Genomic DNA, 22,341 nt, shown 5'->3' with positions numbered 1-22,341 from the left:
GCTTTCCTTTGCAGGTGGGGACCAGGGTCTTGAACCTGGGTCCTTGTGTGTGCTTAACCAGGTGCACCACCACCTGGCCCCCACCATGAACTTTCTAATAATGATATTATTATAATGTTCATTATTAATAAGCTTATGAAACCCTCTGATAAAGCTTTCTCTAGAGAGACTGATAGACCCACTGAAGACATTGAAACACATTTTTATTTAAAGACATTGTTTTCTGCTCTTCCTTTTGCTACATTCTCTTGTGTTTTTAAAGTAACAGATTTATTGTAGTCTTTTAAATTTTTTGTTAATATTTAATTATATTGTTAGTTGATTTTACATTTACAGTGTTATAACATTTTAGAGGTGACAATAGTGAGATACCTTCACATCTATGAGAATGCCATACATCAGAAAAGGTAGCAGCAACAAATGCTGGAGAAGTTATGGAGACAAAGGAACCCTCCTGCTCTGCTGGTGGGAAAGTCAATTGGTCCAACCTCTGTGGAGAACAGTCTGGAGAACTCTTAGAAGGCTAGAAATAGACCTATCCTATGACCCTTCAATTCTTCTCCTGGGGATATATGCTAAGGAACCAAACATACCCATCCAAAAAGATTTGTGTATACCTTTGTTTATGGTAGCACAATCTGTAACAGCCCAAACTTGGAAGCACCCCAGGTGTCCAACAACAGTTGAGTGACTGAGCAAGTTGTGTTATATACTACTCAGCTACTAAAAATGTTGATTTCACCTTCTTTACTCCACCTTGGATGGAGCTTGAAGATATCATGTTAAGTGAGATAAGTCAGAAAGAGAAGAATGAATATGGGATGATCTCACTGATAAACAGAAGTTGAAAAACAAGAACAGAAGGAAAACACAAAGCAGAACTTGGACTGGAGTTGGTGTACTGCACCAAAGTAAAAGACTCTAGGGTGGGAGGAGAGTTCAGGTTCTGGAACATGGTGGCAGAGGAGGACCTAGTGGGGGTTGAATTTTATGTGGAGATGTTATGCATGTACAAAGTATTGTATTTTACTGTAGACTGTACACCATTAATCCCCAGTAAAGAAATTTTAAAAAAAGCTTTTAAAGGTATTGCTTAACACCTCTGCAAGTGTATAAGAATCACTAAGCCCACCACCAAGTCTTTAGTGTCATTACTCTACAGAGACCCTCCCTCTGTCTCTCCATCCTATTCCTTCTGATAACCTCCATAGCTGAAGCAGGGTCTAAGAGTGAGCTTTTAATTTTTGAAAATTTATTTGTTTAGTTATTGGTATTTCACACAAGAGTGGTTATTGGCTTTCATTTCCTTACCTATTTCACTTTGCCTAATCACCTTGAGTTTGATCTATTTTGTCCTAAATAGTATGGTGCCATCTTTTATCAAGTAGTATTTCACTAAGAATATGTCCCACAACTTCTTTATCTAGACCATGTGGGGCTCGGATCTCTGACAAATCCCTCTCTCCACTGTCACTGTCATCTCCACCAGGAACAACATAATGGACTCTCTTCTTGGCCTCTAAAGGACCTTGCCCTAAATGTGGGTCAACATTGGTAGGGACTGCCCCATTTTCAGAAGGGAGGTTGTGTCAACACACTCTGCCACTTGAAGAAGACAGGTTCTACAGTTTATGTGGTCTAGAATGTTCCTACTTATGACAACAGAATGTGAGGGCTCAGACCTACAGGGTGTCAGCATTTACAGAGGCTCCTGTACTGAATATGGATGGGTCCCAGATCAAATTGAGGGGTTTACAGTTAATAATATCTGTATACTTTCAACATATTTGGGAGTTACTCTCTTCTCTGATAACAGCTTGCTGAATCTTATTTCCAACTATAACACTATCTCTCCAGACAATACCGTTAGCCCATCTACATGTTAGATGTCAGGCTCAGGCAAAAACTAGTAAAGTGATGGACCTCTTAGAATATACTTAAAATAGACCTACTAGCTTTTTCCAAAATGGAGACCCCAAATCTCGTCTTCTATATTCTTACCTTTAGGTTCCTGATTATTAAACCATTTGTTCTGCTTTATATCTTAATGCTTTTTCAGACAACAAGTTGCAGATGCTATTATGGTGCCAATCTGACTTCCTTGGGCAGAGGACTTCACCAATGTGTCCTGAAACCCCACCTCTCCAGAGCCCTGCCTCACTAGGGAAAGAAGGAGACAGGCTGGGGCTATGGATTAACCTGCCAATTTACAGAAGCTAGACCTTCTACGTTCTGCTCCCCATAAAGATCTTTGGTCCATACTCCCAGATAGATTAAAAAAAAAAAGTAGAAAAGATTCCAATGGAGGGGGTAGGGTATGGAACTCTGGTGGTGGGAATTGTACCCCTCTTATTCCCCAATCTTGTAGATCATTATTAAATCAATTTTTAAAAAATGTCTTTGTGTTGTTTTCTAACAGGAGCTATACCAGCTTGCATACTCAGCAGTGTTAATGGAGATCCTTTCCCCCACATCTTCACCAGCAGTTTTTGTTATCAATCTCTTTTGTATAGGCAATTCTCATCTGATATGAGATGATATTTTATTGTGGCTTTAGTTTGCATTATCCTTATTTGAGGTTTTGAGCTTTCTTTTTCATGTGGCATGCATTGTTTGTATGACTGCTTTGCAGACCTGTTTATCCACATCTCCACATCTTTTTTTCCCCCTACTTTTTTCTATTGGGTTGCTTGTTTTTTGTTGTTGAGTAGCATGATTTCTCATCTTCCCTCCCTCCCTCCCTTCCTTCCTTTCTTCCTTCCTTCCTTCTTTCCTCCCTCTCTTCTTCTTCTTCTTCTTCTCCTTCTTCTCCTTCTTCTTCTCCTCCTCCTCCTTCTCCTTCTTCTCCTTCTCCTTCTTCTCCTTCTCCTTCTTCTCCTCCTTCTCCTCCTCCTCCTCCTCCACCTCCTCCTCCTCCTCCTCCTCCTCCTCCTCCTCCTCCTCCTTCTTCTTCTTCTTCTTCATCTCTTTCTCCTTCTCCTCTCCCTCCCCACGTCCCTTTTTTTGTTTCTTTTTAGCAGAGTACTGCTGCACTCTAGCTTATGGTAATGCTGGAGATTGAGTCTGGGATCTTCCTTTAGTGCCTCAGGCTTGCAATACTTTTTGTATAACCATAATACTATCTCTCCAACCCTGAGCAGCAGAGATTTCTTGATATACGTTGGATATTAACCTTTTAATGGACTTGTAATGTACAACTATCTTCTCTCAATTTCTAGGTTTCCTTTTCAATTTTTGTTATAGCTTCTTTTGATGTGTAAAACATTTTACTCTGATATTGTCCCATTTGTTTATCCTCAATTAACTATCTGTGTCAAGAGAATCAAATGTCCAAATATATCTGTGATGTCATGATTTTTGCCTCAATTTTATCTCATTTTTTTCAGACTTTGCTTTATGTCTTGAAATATATGATGCATTTATGTGTATATATATGTGTGTGTGAATTTATATATGTGTAGTATATTACATTATGTATAATGGATATATACTACGTATGAATGACATATGCTACATATATATGCATTGCATGTATCTGCCCAATCTCTGTTAAAGCTGGGAAAAGGATAATTGACTCAAGCAGGTTGGTAAGTTGGTGTGAAATAAGCAATAAATCACTGGGGTAGAACATCTGTGCCATGTCCTTTATTCTGTTACTAGAATTCACTATTTTAAGTTTTCTCTAAGATAAAATGAAATCACAGTTGATAGGCTGAATGAATATTTTGAATAGCTGCCACTTTTTAAAAAAATCTATGGGCCAATCTATCTTTTATTTTTCACATCAATTGGATGTAACAATTTTGTTAAGTATTTATATAAATTTTAAAAATAGTCTTGCCTACTTTAAGTTATTACCACAACTGCTCATTGAGCTTTGGCCTCTATTACTTTTCTTTTTATTGCCATCAGGCTTATCACTAGGGTTGAGTGCCTGCAGGATGAATCCATCACTCTTGGCAGGCATTTTTTTCATGTCTATATGAAAGCACTGCTTCACCACTCATGAAGCTTCCTCCTGAAGAACCCGTACCCTTGAGTATAGGTACGTGCATGCTCAATCTGGTGTACCACTGCCCTGCCCTCCTGTTACTATTATAAGTTTTACACTATGGTAGAGAATATTGGGTTGTAAAGATAGGCATACAAGGAGTTGAATTCTTATTAATTAGCTTTAGGACTTGAGTCTCTTAAGACTTGAATTTTTCTTATTTATTAGTGCCATTTTAAGTATTAACTGAGGTAGTAACTTTACCCAGTAAAGTGCAGAGGAATAAATGTTGGCTCAGCCAAAGTTGTATTTGTCTGAAAGAGAGAAAAGGTGAACATAAAAGGTGGCTAACTTAAAAGTGAATAAGCTATGCAATTGAGGAGGTGACTCAGTGGGTGGGAGTTTTGCAAGTCTAGGCTCTAGACTCCATTCTCAATAGAGTATGATGCTCATGTTCTCTCATAAAATAAATGAAGAAAATAATAAATCTAGCAAGTCACGTTAGCTAGTTGTTTCAAGTCACTCTTCTAATGGAGTCTTATGAAAATAATCTCCCTTCTGATTTTACTAGTCAAAGAAATATACCAAAAACTCTAAACGCAGACAACATACTTAGCCAGATATACAATTTATTCAATAGCCCATCAAGAAATTTTTTCTCTGCGAAAATACTCAATACAAGAAATAACATGACCAAACTGGAGTCAGAGCTTTAAAAGATTTCAATAGTGTTTTGATAATAAATGTCATTCACCTGCCCAACGAACAGTGGTTAGTCAAATAACCATATATATTTCTTGATTTTCTTTCTATTAAAGTGAAAGTTGGAAGTGGACTATCCGGTCTGTGTCTGATACACAACTGCGGCGAATGAATTCTGAACAGACAGCTTCTTCAGTATCAGGCACTGAGTGAAGCAGAGATCCATCAGCAGCAGCTTGGGATGCAGGGGTCCTCACAGCCAGACTGAGTGTAGGTTGTGAGGTTGAGGGTCTCCAGACCTGGGGTGGGATGGCAGGAGTTGAGCAAGAAGCAGGTGGGCACACAGGGCTGAGGAATATGGCAGGGTGGGGGGCAGTTGTCACAGCAGGTGGGCTCCAGGAGCCAAGTAGTGTGTGGGCAGGTGCTGGGCAGGCAGACTCCACAGCGGCAGCATTTGTCAGAGGAGCAGATGGTGGTGGCAGGGCCAGTGGGGACACTGCAGCAGAATCGGGGAGCACAGCAGCAAGACATGGTGGTGGGGATCTGGTTTGCTTTTGATCTTGAAAAGAAGGATGAGGTTTCTTAGGTGCAAATGTTTCTTCTAGCTCAGGGACTTATATATACCTTCCTCAGTGGGTGTTGGTCCAGTCAGATGACTTCCTATACTTATTTTTGTTTATGCTACTCTTTTTTTCACTAAGATTCTCTAATCTGTTTGGTATTTTCCTGTCCATTAGGAACATCAACCCTCATAAAAGTAATCATGCTTTTGACTCATTGATTTGTCATTTTTTTCAGAAGATTATCATAATTTTTTTGTTTTTTACACAAGGTACTGGCATGACAAGCTTATTTAAGTTATGGATCATCAATTCTGGTGACAATAGCTAAGTTTCAGAATTTAAATTCTCCTCATTCCATTCCTTTACTTTTAAATAATATGCATAGAATGATGTAATTTTAGATTTCAGAACAAACAACTCAAATAGTTAATGAGCTATTTTGTACTCAGTAAAGTCATGGATACTTAAAGATGAGTGTTGCATGTGACTATGTGTTCACAGACATGTTTACTTTATTTATTGATGTTATAACTAAGGTCCTATTTGTTATGAGGATGACAGTCAGAATGGAATAAGAGGAATCCCCTGTGCATTATTTCAGTAAATTTAGAGTGATTGTGGAAAAACTGTATTATTCTGTAGGTACTTTATAAAAATAAGCTATTCTCAAGCTTATGTGATCTTGTAGTAAGTCCAGTGCAGTTTCATACATAGGAGAATCAATTCATTCTTCTTCATACAAATAATGTACTTAACTTTAAAATTAGATGTAAGAGAAACTCAGAAGAAAATTTGCAAGTTTTACTGAGTAATCTGTATGTTCTGAAAGAGAAGCTATTCCAGATAGTGGGATACAAGACTGTGGCAATCATACACATCAGTTTTTCTACTGATGTATGTATGATCTATCTATTTTTTTGTTTATTTGTTTTCATATCTTGGGTCCTGACCTAGGTTGTAATCTCTTAGAGGAGTGCCTTGTGCCTTCTACAACATTTGTAACTTCCCTAAGCCTTGGTTTGCCATTCTCTATGTTGACAGATGAGGAAGTTGGACTGAATAACCACCAGCATATGATATTATATAATTCCAACATCTTCACATGATCAGCACAAAGCTATTAAGATCTGGAGTCTAGTTTACATAATTTATTGAGTGGCAAATTGTTGACTATGTATGAAGTACAGGCACTTAGGTGAATTATTTCTGAGATGACAGAGGAAGATACTAAATGTCTTTGGTAAGAGAACTTCACTTTTTTTTTTTTTTTTACACCAGGGCACTGCATAAAACCTCACATTTGATAAAAGCTTGCTAGTGAAGCCAGTTTATCTCTTTGCTTACATACTGATATTTATCATAAAGCACATCAAATAAAACATGAGACTTAGATGAATTAGGTGCTTTTCACCTCTGTGACTACGATTACATTGTCTCCTAGGATGTCCTTTCTTTCTCCCTCTCTCCCCTTCCTTCTCTTTCAAGCTAGAGTTTTCAGCATGTTTGATATTATTGCTCCTGGGCTACTTTTTTTTTCCCCAATCAGGAAGTAGAGAGAGACAAAGTGAGGTAGAGCCACCATAGTTTCAGAGTTTTCCCCAGCTCTGTGGAAATCCTACAGGATGCTGGGACTCAAAGCTGTGTCATGCAACACGGCAAGGCAAACCCACTACCTGGTAAGCTTTACCTCCAACCCTAACCTGCCAGTTATTTACTTCTCAAATTTTACCCATCCCTCAAGCATCAGTCAAAATCTCTCTTTCATAAAGAAACTTCAGGTGGTTCTTGTAGATTTTTTTTTTTCATTTTTCTCCTGCTTTCAGCAAGCATGCTATTTCACTCTTCTTTGTCTAGCATCTAGGACAATTATTGGGAAATAGTACACATTTTAACAGGACTAATTCACAGATTAAAATGAAAAATTGTACATAATTAGTTTTTGGAATAGTCCCTGATAATAATAGCAATACCTTATGAGAGCAAAGTGATGGAATTCATTTGTCAAGTGCTCTTACAGTTTTCAGGTGTCTCTCTCCCTATCTCCTCCTGCTCTCCTCTCAGTTTGTCCCTATCAAAAAAAAAAAAAAGAGAGAGAGAGAAAAGAAAGAAAGAAAGAAAGAAAAGAAAAGAAGATAAATTATCTTCAAAAATAAGAGCTTAATATATTTTATAATCCAGGTCATTCACCTCAGCAATGTGCATATCCTCATGAGGTCTCGTTTGGGGTATGAGATTTATGTTGATGTCATCAGAGAGTGTTATTCCACTGGGAATATTATTAGGTTTGTGATGCCTGCATGTGCCAAGAGTTCTTGGGTAATTATAACATTAAATACTGAGCCATGGTTTGGGAAGCAGTAGTGTTTGTTTAATTTTCAATCAAGGAGTTCTATGATAGCATTTCTTCCATTTCTTCACATGAAATCATTTTTCAAGACATGGAACACTTTTACATAGCGAAAGATATAGGGCCAGACATTTTCTCCCAGAACTAATTAAAGGTCATGTGCAGGCAGTCCTTGGTGATTGCTACAGCCCTTAAGGCAATGTGGGCCAGCTCTCTGACAAGCCCCGAGCTAGCAGAAAGACTTCTGGCACTCACTTGACTGCAGGCAGGTTGTGACGGAGATCCCACTCAGGTTAGGAGTAGACTGGCAGTTGGTGAGCAGCCAACAAGAAGGCACGTAGGCATCAGGCACGCAACAGGGTGGGGGGCAGTTGTCGCAGCAGGTGGGTAGAAGGAGGCTGATCTCATGTGGGCAGGTGCTGGGCAGGCAGACCCCACAGCGACAACATACTTCAGAGGAGTGGATGATGGAGGCAGGACCAATAGGGACGCTGCTGCATCCTTGGAGACAAGATTCACAGCAAGACATGGTATCAGTGATACGGGACTCACAGCAAGACATGGGAGATGGATGTTGTAGAGGAAGATTTATCTTTCAAACTGACTTCTGGGTCTTTTATAACCCGTTTCAGGGAACATGGCTTCTATCCATCAGAATTTTTCCTTATTGTTGTTTGTATATCCCATACATAAAGCCCACTAACTTGTTATTTATCAGGCACGAGATGAGCTCTCCTTGAGCTTTATTTGGATGCATTGTTACATTCAAACTGGTTTCCTGTTGTAGTTTTAAAATGGTGTCAGTAGACAGTCTCCACTTACTCAATATCAGGTAAAGACATCAGCATCTCTGCTGACTCTCCTCTTTTTCACCAGCTAGAATTGATTCTTTTTTTTTAATTTATTTTTTATTTAAGAAAGGATAAATTAACAAAACCATAGGGTAGGAGGGGTACAACTGCACACAATTCCCACCACCCAATCTCCATATCCCATCCCCTCCCCTGATAGCTTTCCCATTCTCTATCCCTCTGGGAGCATGGACCCAGGGTCGTTGTGGGTTGCAGAGGGTGGAAGGTCTGGCTTCTGTAATTGCTTCCCCGCTGAACATGGATGTTGACTGGTCGGTCCATCCTCCCAGTCTGCCTCTTTCTTTCCCTAGTAGGGTGGGTCTCTGGGGAAGCAGAGCTCCAGGACTCTTATAAGGGATCCCTGCTGAGTACAAAGATTAAAAAAAAAAATTCTCTGAGAAGTAAGAAATGATCATTCTCAAATTGCACGACCTGAATATTTATTTGAGAAGTAAAAACTTGTGGGAATTTTTTTCTATAAGATTTACCTTGTTATATTTTCATAGATTTGAAGGAGCAAATGCACATTGAATATTTTTAATAGAATTTTGATTGGGAAGTTTAGAGTCAGCTATTTGATTTTCTGTATCAATCTATTATACTATGTGGGCCATTAGGCATAAACTTAAATGAACTCTTAATTTTATAAGGATCTTTGGTTTTTCTGACAGCAAGTTGGACCAGATTAAATCAGGTCCAGGAGATTTTACATGGGTTGAGCTTCTCTTTGCAAAATAGTATGAACTGTTTATTTTCTTACACAAAATCAAACTGATTAACTGTACTATTCTACTTCATTTTTATTTATTACGTTTTTAAGATTTTACTTATTAATGAGAAACATAGGAGGGGAGAGAAAGAGCCAGATATCACTCTGGTACATGTGCTGCTGGGGATTGAACTCAGGACCTCATGCTTGAGAAGTCCGATGCTTTATCCACTGTGCCACCTTCCAGACCATCTGTTCTACTTCTTCAAACTTGCTCTTAAAGCTGATAATCATCTATTATCAGTGATTGTATATATATACTATCTTCATATGTATATATATATTTGACCACCAGGGCCTGAGTCACGAGTGATTCCACTGCTACCCAAAGATTTTTTTTTTCTTTTCTTTTTTTTCATTTCAGACATACACAGAGAGACTATAGCAGTTTTTCTATTTATAGAGCTTTTTTGGTGCCATGCATAAGGCAAAGAAATAAAATAAAATAGCCACTGTTCTCTATGAACATGTTGTTTGGTAGGAAAGGCCAGAAACCCCTGTGTATATGATTCAAATGATATACTCTTAAGTACATGATGGAGTAATGAAAGGATCGATTCTGATGATGACATATATTGTGAGGCCCAAGTTAAGTTAGTTAATCCTTGTAGGCTTCAGCTTTCTCAGCTATAAATCTGGGGAAATAATAATCACTACACTTTTACTTTTTACTTTTAGGAGTTAAATAAAGATACATTTAGATTTACATAAGTTTTTTTCTTACTGATTTAATTATGATCTACAAGTCCATTGGATAACAGGGATACAATTCCACACAATTTGCACCAACAGAGTTCTGCATCCTATCCCCTCCATTGGAAGCTTCCCTATTCTTTATCCCTCTGGGAGTATGAACCCAGGATCACTATGTGGTGCAGAAGGTAGAAGGTCTGGCTTCTGTAATTGCTTCTCTGATGAACATGGGTGTTGGCAGGTCCATCCATAGTCCCAGCCTGTTTCTGTCTTTCCCTAGTGGGGCAGGGCTCTGGAGAGGTGAGGTTCCAGGACACATTGGTGAAGTTGTTTTCCCAGGGAATTCACGTTGGCATCATGGTAATAGCACCTGCAACTTGGTGGCTTAGCAAACATTAACATATAAAGCAGAACAATTTGTTTAATAATCAGACACCTAAAGGTAGAATATAGCAGATGAGATTTGGGGTCTCCATTTTGGAAAAAGCTAGTAGGTCTATTTTAGGTATATTCCAAGGAGGCCCTGACTTTACTAATTTTTGCCTGACATCTAACATGCAGATGGGCTAAAGGTATTGTCTGGGGAAATGGTGTCATATTTGGTAAAAGGACTAGAAAGTTGGATCAGGGAAGAGAGTAGCTCCAAATATATGAAAAGTATATAAATATTGCTAACTGTAAACCCCATTGATCTTACCTGGGGGCCTTATTAAGCACAGGAGCCTGTGTAACTTCTGCATCCCTATAGGTCTGAGCTCACATTCCATGGTCATAGCTGGGAACATTCTAGCTGCAATCATTTCAGGAAATGTCTTCTTTGAGTGGCAAAGTATGTTAACCCAGACTTCTTTTGGAGAGTGTAAATCTTACGGTAGTATAAGATAGAGTTACCCAATAGATGTAATTTCTCTTGTGGTTCCTGTAAGAATACTTCTAGGAGAGGAAACATATGATAAGAGAGGATTCTTCATGGAGGACTTGGCTTAACTTGTTTTGAACAGAAATGCTTAGAAAAGAGGTAAGTTGCATTTCATGCAAGGAAAATCATAGCTTCTTCTAGGACATTGTTCCTCCCTTGATCTCAGCATTGTCACGGATAGAGTTCAGCTTGCTCTCCTTTGTGCCTCTGTGGCACACCACATTTTTCTGCAAAACTTTACTGCATTTTTCATATATGCATAACTGCTTTTACTAGAATCTAGTTGCTTCCAAAACATGGGTCTCATCATATTCTTCTTGGCATTTTCAGCACCTAGTATAGAGTTTGGGTATGGGGTAGGGAAGTTAGAGAATTCAAACATGTGAAATCAATATTTAAGGAAAGAATACTGATAAATTTCTTAGAACATACAGATCACTTTGTATCATGCTTATTCAGGCAAACACGAAAAACCTTACATAAGGTATTTCAATGGAGAGACTACCATGATAAGGCACTGGTTACACAGAAATTGGTGCACTGAAATAAGAAGAAAAGGAGCTCACCCAAACAACAAAGATTGGAAACAGCTGCTAGCTGTAAGGGTGGGAAGCAAGAGAAGAGCTTATATGTGGAGACTTGGATGATGGGAGGATGGTTTTGCAGAGTTGGCCACGGACATTGGGTAGTTCTCAGCTTAACCTCAGAAACTCAAAAACTCTTAACCTCACAAACTCAAAAGAAAAGGCCCATGGGGCAGGGTTTGAACCTTTGTGACGGGAGGGCAAGCCCTGTTGATGTTGGTTGTTTCTCAGGAGATGCAGTGATGCTCTTTTTGCTGTTTGGAAAGAAGCTGAATGCTAAATAGTAGTTCTTCTAGTAAAGAATTGTTGGGACAAACAGGCCCCTCTTTCTTCCTTTTTCATATTGCTTCTAGCTCCCTCTATTGGTAAAATGCAGAACACCAAGCATCATTGGGCGAAATATCACTGGGTGAAAAAGGCAAATTTAGATGTTGCCAATCAACACACACTGTTCTAACGGCTGCATGTGTTGATTAATTTAACCTCTAGTATAGTTTTAGCCTGTATTTTTAAATAGTATTTTTTAAAATTGGGTTTTAATTTGTGAACACATGAGTTGACAGAAATGATGCAAAGATACAAAGGATACATTTTCATATACTCCCTCATTCAGTTTCCTTTAAGGATAATATCTTGCAGTACTACTGTGCATTTGTTAAAAGTAAGGAGCCAACATTGGGGCATCACCATTAATTAATTAAACATTAGACTTTACTCAGGCAACACTAGTTGTTCTATTGTGATTTTTCTGGTTGTGAAGCAATCTGGGATGCCATAATACATTTAGTTATCATATCTCACTCTGTCACCTATCAATGGAATAAGCAACAATAGTTAATTTTGTTCAACCTAAGGAGGAGGGAAAAGGGAGACATGTATATAATAAAAGTAATAAGGACTGACTGTAGCAGTACATAGACATTGCAGCCAGCTGTCTTGGGACTTTGCAATGCCAGATCAGCCCTCTTGCCCCTCGGCCTATCAGGTCCCCACTCCTCCACCTATCAGGCAGCGCCCCCTTCCACCCATCAGGCAGCCCCCCTCTCCACCTACCAGGCCTCTCTTCAGTCTCACACTGTCCCTTGAGTTGTGACTCATAATTTTCAGTGTACAAGTCTTTCACTTCTTTGGTTGTCAGGTTGCTTCTCAGGGGAGAGAACTTGACTGAAGCCAGCCTGCCCATCAGGCAGCCCCTCTCTGCCTACCAGGGCTCTTTTCAGTTGCATTTCCCTTGCTACTCTTACTTGTCGCTCCCTGTCTTATTCCAGTTCTTTTAAAAATGCCTGCATGATATCATTCAGGTTTCTTCCCAGCAGGTTTCTGTTCACCCCTACACTGCTATTCCCCTCACAGAAATGGAGCCTTTTACGGACATTCACCCATTTAAATATGGCCATTTAGAAAGAGGGAGATGTTGGGAAATTGTGAGGACATGGTTGAGCTTGGCAGGGCTTGAATCTGAGAGGTGTGTCAATCCTGTTAGTCTCTCTCTCTACCGAGAGTTTGAGCAGGGAGGGACAGTAGTACCCCAAAGGTGTGCCTCCACCTATCAGACTCCCAACCTCACAAAGTGCCCTGCATTCCTGATATTATGGCCATTAGATAAAAAGAAAGGGGGAGATGTTTGGCATTATGCCAGCTCCCCCCTGCTCCATGCTGCATTGCTTGATGCTGTGGTCTATTTACATAATCATTGTTTTGCCTGAGACCCGCCCTGCCTGCAGGGCATTGGTTTAATCCCCACTGGTTAGATGGAAGCTTGCTACCTTCTTGCTCTTTTTTTCTCTCTCCACCCCTCTCCTAGCCATTTCCTTTTCCGACCTGCCACTTCCATTTCAGAAGATATAAAGGCAGTTTTTCTGATCAATAAAGGCATTATTGCATTGTGTTCCCACTGAGCCACGAGTTCTTGGTTCCTCTCCCACATCGCTGAGTAAGCAGCAGCCCAGGTTGGCTCTGGTCTAGTTCTCTTTCCCATGACGCAACCTGACATTTGGTTAGATTTATTCCTAGATATTTTATTGTTTTTATTGCTATAGTAAAATTAATTGATTTCTGGATTTCAACTTCTTCTAACTTAGTGTTTGCATAGAGAAATGCCACTGACTTTTGAATGTTAATTTTGTAGCCTGACACCTTACTGTATTGCTTGATGATTTCCAAAAGCTTCTTGCTGGATTCCTTAGGTTTTTCTATGTACATTATCATGTCATCTGCAAGTAGGGAAAGGTTGACTTCTTCTCTTCCAATCTGTATCCCTTTAATTCCTTGCTCCTGCCTGATTGTTATGGCAAGAACTTCCAACACTATGTTGAATAATAATGGTGATAGTGGGCAGCCCTGTCTAGTACCTGATCTAGGGGTAAATGGTTCCAGTTTTTCACCATTGAGTATGATGTTGGTTGTAGGTTTGCTATATATAGACTCCACTATCTTCAGGAATTTTCCATCTATTCCCATTTTTTATAGTGTTTTGATCCTAAAGGGATGTTGTATTTTGTCAAAGGCTTTCTTTGCATCTATTGATATGACCATATGGTTTTTGTTCTTGATTTTATTGATGTGGTGGATCATGTTGATTAATTTACATATGTTAAACCAACCTTACATTCTGGGATAAACCCCACTTGGTCATGATGAACAATAATTTTAGTATACTGCTGTATCCAGTTGGCTAGAATTTTGTTCAATATTTTGTCATATATGCTCATCAGAGATATTGGTCTGTAGTTTTCTTTTTTGGATGTGTCCCTGTCTGCTTTTGGTATCAGAGTGATGTTGACTTCATGGAAGCTGAAAGGGAGTAGTCCAGTGTCCTCAATATTCTGGAAGACTTATAAAAGTAGAGGTATTAGTTCTTCTTTGAAGGTTTTATAGAATTCATTTGTAAAATCATCTGGTTCAGGACTTTTATTCTTGGGAAGATTTTTGATAACTGTTTCAATTTCATTAGCTGTGATGGGTCTGTTCATATTACCTAGTTCCTCTTTATTTAATTTTGGAATTTCATAGGTATTTAGGAAATTGTTGATATCTTCTAGGTTCCCTAACTTGGTGGCGTATAGTTGTTCATAGATGTCAAGCGTGATATGTAGAATTTCTGAGGTGTCTGTTGTGATATCTCCTTTTCATTTATGATCCAATTTATTTGGGTCTTCTCCCACTTTTGTTTTGTAGGTCTGGCTAAAGGTTTGTCAATTTTGTTCACTCTTTCAAAGAACCAACATTTACTTTCATTGATCTTTTATTTGGTTTTCTTATTTTCAATGTTATTTATTTCTGCCCTAACTTTAGTGATTTCTATCCTTCTGGTTGCTCTAGGGTTCTTTTGTTCTTCTTCTTCTAGGTCTTTAAGATGTACAATCAGGTTGTTTATTTGTAATTTTTCTTTTTCTTAATATGTGCTTGTATGGCTATGAGCTTTCCTCTCTGTACTACCTTAGTTGTGTCCCAAATAGTTTGATAACTTGTGTCCTTATTTTCATTGTGCCGTGTCCCTATCAAACCAGAAATGAAGGGTCTGACAAAATCAGCACCTGGGAACCACATCTTCAAGGAAGAGTGATTCTGGGAACGGGACATGGCATGATGATTAAATTTAGATTACAGTCCATTATTATGATCATGATGAGTCTTATGTTTGGCGGGAACAAGTGGAGATAAGCTTCCCTGGTCTATAGATTAATAACAAATGACCAGGATACTCAGTCACTAATTCCCGGAGGCCCAGCCCAGGTTACAGTCCATGATAACTCACATTTCCAAGAAATAGAAACTGAAGAAAAAAACCAGAGTTCAGCAAGTTAGAAAACCAGACAGAGGGTCCTACTGCAGACCAGCACCTACAGTTATGACCAAATGGGGACCAGCTTACCCCATGGGTTTTAGACTGTGGTTTCCTCCCTATCTTTACTGCAAATATTTACCTAAGCCCACTGACCGCCCTTTGCACTATACCGGTGCCTACATGCAGGGTGACAGAAAAGTTAGTATTAATGGCACTCATGTATCCTGGTATAGTTTGCCCTTTTTAGAAAGATTAGCAAGAAGCAGACCTCCTTGGTGTTTGCTTCCTCTCAGAACATGTTATAAATTATATACCCAATTGACACATTTGTGGCGCACCAGGTACAGAGACTGCAGTAGATCTAGAGTCCCTAATGTAGATAAATTAAAATTAGAAAATATATTAAAAATTAATGAGCCAGAAGAGGTATCAGGAATAGAAGACATACATACATTTTTAAGAAAATTTCTCAATCAGACATATGTTGTCCCCCTTAGAAGCCAAAGCCTTAGCTTATGCTGCCCCCCCATGATTAAGGAGGGAGTTAGATTTTTACAGTAGAAAGAAGGTTAATTTTTTTAAAAAATTTTTTATTTAGGAAAGGATTAATGAACAAAAACATAAGGTAGGAGGGGTACAACTCCACACAATTCCCACCACCCAATCTCCATAACCCACCCCCTCCCATGATAGCTTTCCCATTCTCTAGCCCTCTGGGAGCATGGACTCAGGGTCGTTGAGGGTTGCAGAAGGTAGAAGGTCTGGCTTCTATAATTGCTTCCCCGCTGAACATGGGCGTTGACTGGTCGGTCCATACTCCCAGTCTGCCTCTCTCTTTCCCTAGTAAGGTGTGTCTCTGGTTCCCCAGTCCTAGAACCCTTGGATAGGGCCCACTTTCCCGTATGCATCTCCCAATCCAAACCAAATAATATTGCATCCGCCGATCACAACCTAACCAACGCAACGATTGCCACCTCAACATGCTTCACCTCAGACTGTGTCCAGAGACTTCACGTGTGGAATGACAACCCTTCAGCTTCATTACTCGGGTGAGACCTTTCCTTTTATAGTACACTCTAATTTCATCTCAGGTAGTTCACTTTCTAACAAAGTCCCATAACCTAGATATACACCAGTTTCTTTGAGAGAGAGCTTATGTGCACACGTATCCATAAACTACTGCAAAATATATACCTGAAAGCAGAAGTACACATTTCTAGGCATTTACATAAATAAAATAATATAAGCACACTAATCTGAACAATATTTTTACCCCTCTGTGTGTTGCTTATTATTATTATTACTTACCATAAAGGTTATCACTGGGGCTCGGTGCCTGCACTATGAATTCACTGCTCCTGGTGGCCTTGTTTTTTCTGTCTTATTGGATAGAACAGGTAGAAATTGAGAGCCAGGGGTGGGAGGGGGGAGAAAGACACCTGCAGACCTGCTCCACTGCTTGCAAAGTGACCCCCCTGCAGGTGGGGAGTTGAGGGTTTGAACCAGATTCCTTGTGCCAGTCCTTACACTTTGTACTATGTGTGCTTAACTCATTGTGCCACCACCCAGCCCAATGCATTGCATGTTATTTTCAGCAACCAATATTTAGAAATAATCTAAATTTCCATAGACAGATAAATGAGGAGAGATGTGGTATATATACATTCACATGCATACACAATGGAATATCTCTTGGCTGTTGGAAATACTGCTTTACATATGATGAGCAAAAGGACTTATGAGACATGAGTATAATTAGCATATGGTTGACATTAAGATCATAGGATAGATACTTGTAAACTCACAAGGGATTGTGGGTATGGAAGGTTACTTAAGGAGTGTCTGGTGGAAGTCATTTTTTTCCCTGCTTGCCCTTTGCCGGGATGTCTCCATCTTCTTGGGGGATGCTGTTTCATTGGGGCACACACATATTGTAGTTGAATGCTGGTGAACTAAGCGTAAGGATTTGTGCTCTTGTCACTTGTCTAGATAGCCTTTTCTCTCCTGCATATTATTTTACTTGGCTATAATAAGAAGTAATTTTTGCATTTGTGACAACATGGCTATAATGTGTAGAAATTATGCCATGTGAAATTAGCATGCTGGAGGAACAAATAACATATGGTATCATACACACACACACAGAGAATATAAAGAAACAAGACAAATGAGCAAACCAAGTAAAACAAAAGCAAACTTTCTGATTACAAGAACAAAACAGCAGTTATCAAAAGGGAAAGAGTAAGGAAGATGGATAAATTGTGTAAAAAGGATCTATGGTATGGCAGTGAATAGAAACTAGACTTCTGGTGGTAAACATAATGTAGCATATACATACATTGAATTTAAATACGAAATTTGTGTAGCTGATACCTTTGTAACTTTATGAACTGATGCTACTTTATTAAAATAGAAAAAACACAAGGACATATTCCTAATCTCATTGTATATTCATTTAGTATTAAATTTTAATCACTACAGTGAAAACTAGGTTACTTTATGTAAACAAATGCATTATTTAGAGGGATGGCAGAGAATATTGTTAAGAGATGTGCACATTCTCATGGATAAAGAGCATGGAACCATATTTCTCACCAAAATAGGAGCTGGCAATTACTGTTGTGTAGTAGAAAGAGAAGAGGCAATTTTATGTTTTTATATTTTTTCCTCTGTCATTACCTGTGCAAGGTTTGGAAGTAAACTTTTCTCTTAATTGTAAAATGCAAAGAATAGTAGTATCTACATTTAGTGACTTTTAAAATAGAAATAAAGTTTTTAATGCACCTGTTAAAAATTTCATATAACCCTCCTACCTTGCCACTCAAGGAAGACTGGTCCTGAAATGAGTGCAGCCCACAATGTTCCCAACTGTGACCACAAACTGTGAGCTCAGACTGAAATGGACTTGGAGGCTATACAGGCTCCTGTGCTAAATATGAATACATATGGGCCATGGGTCAGACTGATGGGATAAACAGTCAATTGTATTTATATACTTTCTTCAACTTTGGATGCTACTCTACCCAAATCCAGTTTTCTAGATCTATTCTCAACACTGACAGCATCTTCACAATAAATATTTTAGGCCACCTGAATGTTATCTATCAAGCTCAAGCAAAAATTACTAGTCGCAGTCTCCTAGGAACATACCTCAAATAGACTTCCTAGTTTCTCTCCACCCTAAGATGCCTATTTTCATCTGCTCTATTCCTAACTTGAAGTTTCTACTTAATAACCTTTTTTCTGCTTTATATCAACCACCAAGTTGCAAATACTATGTGATTCCATTCTGACTTCCCTGGGTAGATCACCTCACCAGTGGATCCTGGAACTTTACCTCTCCAGAGCCCTACCCAACTATGGAAAAATAGAAACAGGCTGGGGTTATAGATCCACTTGCCAATGTCCATGTCCAGCTGAGATGTAATTACAGAAGCTAGAACTCTCACTTTCTGCACCCCATAAAGAATTTTGATCCATATCCCAGAAGACATAACTCCCACTTTCTGCACCCCATAAAGAATTTTGATCCATACCCCCATTCCCAGGGGACAGGGAAGAAATGTTAGAGGAAGATGACCAGAGGACTTTGAACTCCAATTATATCAGGACCCAGAGAGAGAAGGGGAAAAAAGGAAGGACATTTGGAAAATAGTAACAGTTGTGTAAGTCTGACTTAGAAAGGAAGAGAAAGTAGGACTATAGGAAAATGGGAAATGTATATGAATATAGATAGTTATAGAAATAATAGTTAACCGGTATTTGTGACGTTGGGAGAACTATTGCAATTTCCAGTGAAGGGAATGGGGACACAGAACTCTGGGAGAACAGTGTGGAATTATACCCCTTTTATCTTATAATTTTGAAAATTAATATTAAATAACTAATAAAAATGGAAAATAAAATATAAGGCAAAGAAAAAAAAATAAGACAAGATATATATGTCAGTAGTATAGAATACCAGTACATAAAATGCTTCAAGATAACCTAGGCCTATAGGAAGTTAAAACTGACTTTACAGATGACTTTAAAGCTAACCCCTTTTATTAATTTTATACCTGAGACCCAAAAAGTTGAAGTTAATTGTTTGAGTCATACAGGAAAACTGAGGCAGAACCAGGACTGTGGTATTTGCATGTGGTATTTAGGGGCTTGGGCCTCAGCCATGCACATGGCAAGCCAGGTGTTCCATCAGGTGAACTATTACGCTAGTTCAGGAATAAAGGAATGCCTTTTGGTGAGAAAGCTGAGAGTCACTGTGTAGTAGTACTAGTGAGTCTCACATGGTAAGCATGTCCTGCAGGCGGCACAGGAGTCTTTTTGAGCCTCACAGCTATTCTGACACATGAAAGTGTAAAGAAAAGTAGTTTTGTACACACCATTAAACTGTAGTCATATAAATCACTATTTAATTAATATGAGAGGGGGAAAATTGATTGTATGTCTAACAAAGGGACGTTTCAAAGTTAACCCAATTACCAAATAATGTGATGATAACAGTAACTATCCATTGTCTTCTTGAACCCTAAGACAGCAGGAACCTCACACTTCCACTATAGAGCCTAAACTTCCCCCAGTCCTGGGACCTTAGGGTAGGGCCCACTTTCCCGTATGCTTCTCCCAATTCTTATCAAATAATATTGCATCCGCTGATTGCAACCTAATCAACGCAACGAGTGCCACCCCGGCATGCTTCACTTCAGACTGTGTCCAGAGACTTCAGGTGTGGAACGACAACCCTTCAGCTTCATCACTCGGGTGAGACCTTTCCTTTCATAGTATTCTCTAATTCCATGCCAGGTGGTTCACTTCCTAACAAAGTCCCAAAACCTAGATATAGACCATGTTCCAGGAGATAGAGCATATGTTCACAGGTATCCATAATCTAGGGCAAATATATACCTGAAAGCAGTAGTACACTAGAGTTTGCAGTGAGTACCCCCCAACACTTCATCTCTACTATTCCAACCTTTGGGTCCATGATTCTTCAACAATTTGTTTGGCTTTGTATGCTAACTCTCTTTTCAGCCACCAGGTTCCAGATGCCATCAGGATGCCGGCCAGGCTTCCCTGGACTGAAGACCCCACCAATGAGTCCTGGAGCTCCACTTCCCCAGAGAATCACCCTACTAGGGAAAGAGAGAGGCAGACTGGGAGTATAGATCGACCAGTCAACGCCCATGTTCAGCGGGGAAGCAATTACAGAAGCCAGACCTTCCACCTTCTGCAACCCACAACCACCCTGGGTCCATGCTCCCAGAGGGATAGAGAATGGGAAAGCTATTGGGGAGGGGATGGGATATGGAGATTGGGTGACGGGAATTGTGTGGAGTTATACCCCCCCCATCCTATGATTTTGTTAATGTCTCTTTGCTTAAATAAATAAAATATATAAAAATAAAAAAAAAGAAAAGTAGTCTTGCTTTAATAACAGGGAAACTGAGGATGAGAAGGAAATGAATGACCCAAAGTGCCAAAGTAAGTATGAAAAGATAAACAACTAGACTACCCTCTGGGTATTTTCTGCAAAATATTGACTTTTTCTAGAGAAGCTAAGGAGATAAATTAATGAGTATCATAAAAGTTTTGTACTGAGAGGTATCACATGTCTTTGTCTTCAGAGTGTGTATGAATATTTCTGGTGTCTAGAGAATACTATTTTGTAGCCTGATGTTTAAAAATTGTATGGCATTATATGTTACTTGATATCTAAACACAATTACAGTTCATTTGAAGAACCAGTGAATATGCAATAAATGCCAATATTCATGCAAAATAAAATTTCCTAGAAGACAACATAGAAAATTACATATATATGCATAATTACACAAATTGGATTTCATTGATGACTAAATTATTTCTATATGCCAGCAAAGTAGTCAAGTTGTTTATTCAATTAAGGAAATAATAGAAGTAAATTTTCGGTGTAATTGAAGATAAATTCACCAGTGTTGTTCCTGGGCTCAGTGTCTGCACAATGAATCCACTGCTTCTGGCTGCCTTTTTTATTTTGACAGGGAGAAACTAAGAGGGAGGGGAGTAAGAGAAATTCCTGAAGCACTGTTTCATTGCTTGTGAAACTTGCCTCCTGCATGTTGGGAGCTAGGAACTGAACTTGTGTCCTTACATATGGTAGCATGTGCACTTTACCAAGTGTGCCACTACCTGACTCTGATAAATATTTTTTTAAACATTAATCTCTAGATTGTGTTGATGCAGTGTATTTGAATATCTACTGAATAAAAATATACTGTTCAATGAGGTTTTTTTTTTCCTTTTAGCTTATTACAAGGTACTAGTATCTACTTTTTCAATAATTCTACCACAAGAGCTCTCATTCTTTAGGGTACATCTTGGCTATCCCTATAACCTGCTACTCAGATGTATCCCACTTTCCTTAAGTGGAATGACAGAAAGAAATCATCACAAGGCTTTATATGCTAAGCCAGAATGAAGTTTATTAGTGAACAGTCAAAATGGCTGTTTGTGCAAGAGCAATGAAATAGCCTGAAAGACAGAAGTAAAGTCTCCAACTCCATCATTGGAAAGGGTGAGAAAGCCAGGCAAGTTTAAGATGATAAGGCCTTTTGAACAAGCCAAATGCAGGTAGTGGCGAGTGTCGAAGGACAGAGGGCATGCAGGGAGTTGGTAGCATGCCACTGAACTTCTTTGAGGACATGGCAGCTTAACAGCAGGGCTCACAGGGGCTCTCACAGCAGGGCTGCACACAGGTGGTCACATTGATCCCGCTCAGTCCAGGAGTTGGGTGGCAAGAGTTGAGCAGCCAGCAAGATGGCACATAGGTGTCAGGCTGACAGCAGGGTGGGGGGCAGGTGTCGCAGCAGGTGGGCTGAAGGAGGCTGATCTCGTGTGGGCAGGTGCTGGGCAGGCAGACTCCACAGCGGCAGCATTTGTCAGAGGAGCAGATGGTGGTGGCAGGGCCAGTGGGGACACTGCAGCAGAATCGGGGAGCACAGCAGCAAGACATGGTGTCAGGAGTTGGGATTTTGTTGGGCTGAGTAGAGAAGTTTCTCAGTATCTCAATGCTTCTCTCTTCTGCTCTGGCTCTTATATACCCACCTCCTTGGGCGTCAGCCTATTACCAACAATTTTTTTCCTCCATGTTTCAGGTTAT

General features: G+C 39.4%; 2 protein-coding genes across 2 annotated transcripts; both read right to left on the bottom strand.

Annotated features, from left to right (window-relative positions):
• Window positions 1-4,603: 4,603 nt before the first annotated feature.
• Window positions 4,604-5,298, bottom strand: LOC103120618 (keratin-associated protein 3-3). The gene has a single exon (XM_007531058.2). It carries the CDS (start codon window positions 5,222-5,224, stop codon window positions 4,919-4,921), a length of 306 nt encoding a protein of 101 aa, XP_007531120.1. The 5' UTR covers window positions 5,225-5,298; the 3' UTR covers window positions 4,604-4,918.
• A 16,340-nt stretch (window positions 5,299-21,638) lies between these two features.
• LOC103120619 (keratin-associated protein 3-1) lies at window positions 21,639-22,256 on the bottom strand. The gene has a single exon (XM_007531059.2). It carries the CDS (start codon window positions 22,192-22,194, stop codon window positions 21,892-21,894), a length of 303 nt encoding a protein of 100 aa, XP_007531121.1. The 5' UTR covers window positions 22,195-22,256; the 3' UTR covers window positions 21,639-21,891.
• Window positions 22,257-22,341: the final 85 nt, after the last annotated feature.

This window comes from Erinaceus europaeus, chromosome 12 (genome assembly GCF_950295315.1).
Source record: "Erinaceus europaeus chromosome 12, mEriEur2.1, whole genome shotgun sequence".
Taxonomy (NCBI): Eukaryota; Metazoa; Chordata; class Mammalia; order Eulipotyphla; family Erinaceidae; genus Erinaceus; species Erinaceus europaeus.
Note: the sequence above shows the minus strand (reverse complement) of the source record. Positions and strands in the feature narration are given on the sequence as shown.

Bases quoted from the DNA above. Each gene is read 5' to 3' on its own strand.
- LOC103120618 (XM_007531058.2), bottom strand. From the start codon at position 5,224: ATGTCTTGCTGCTGTGCTCCCCGATTCTGCTGCAGTGTCCCCACTGGC.
- LOC103120619 (XM_007531059.2), bottom strand. From the start codon at position 22,194: ATGTCTTGCTGCTGTGCTCCCCGATTCTGCTGCAGTGTCCCCACTGGC.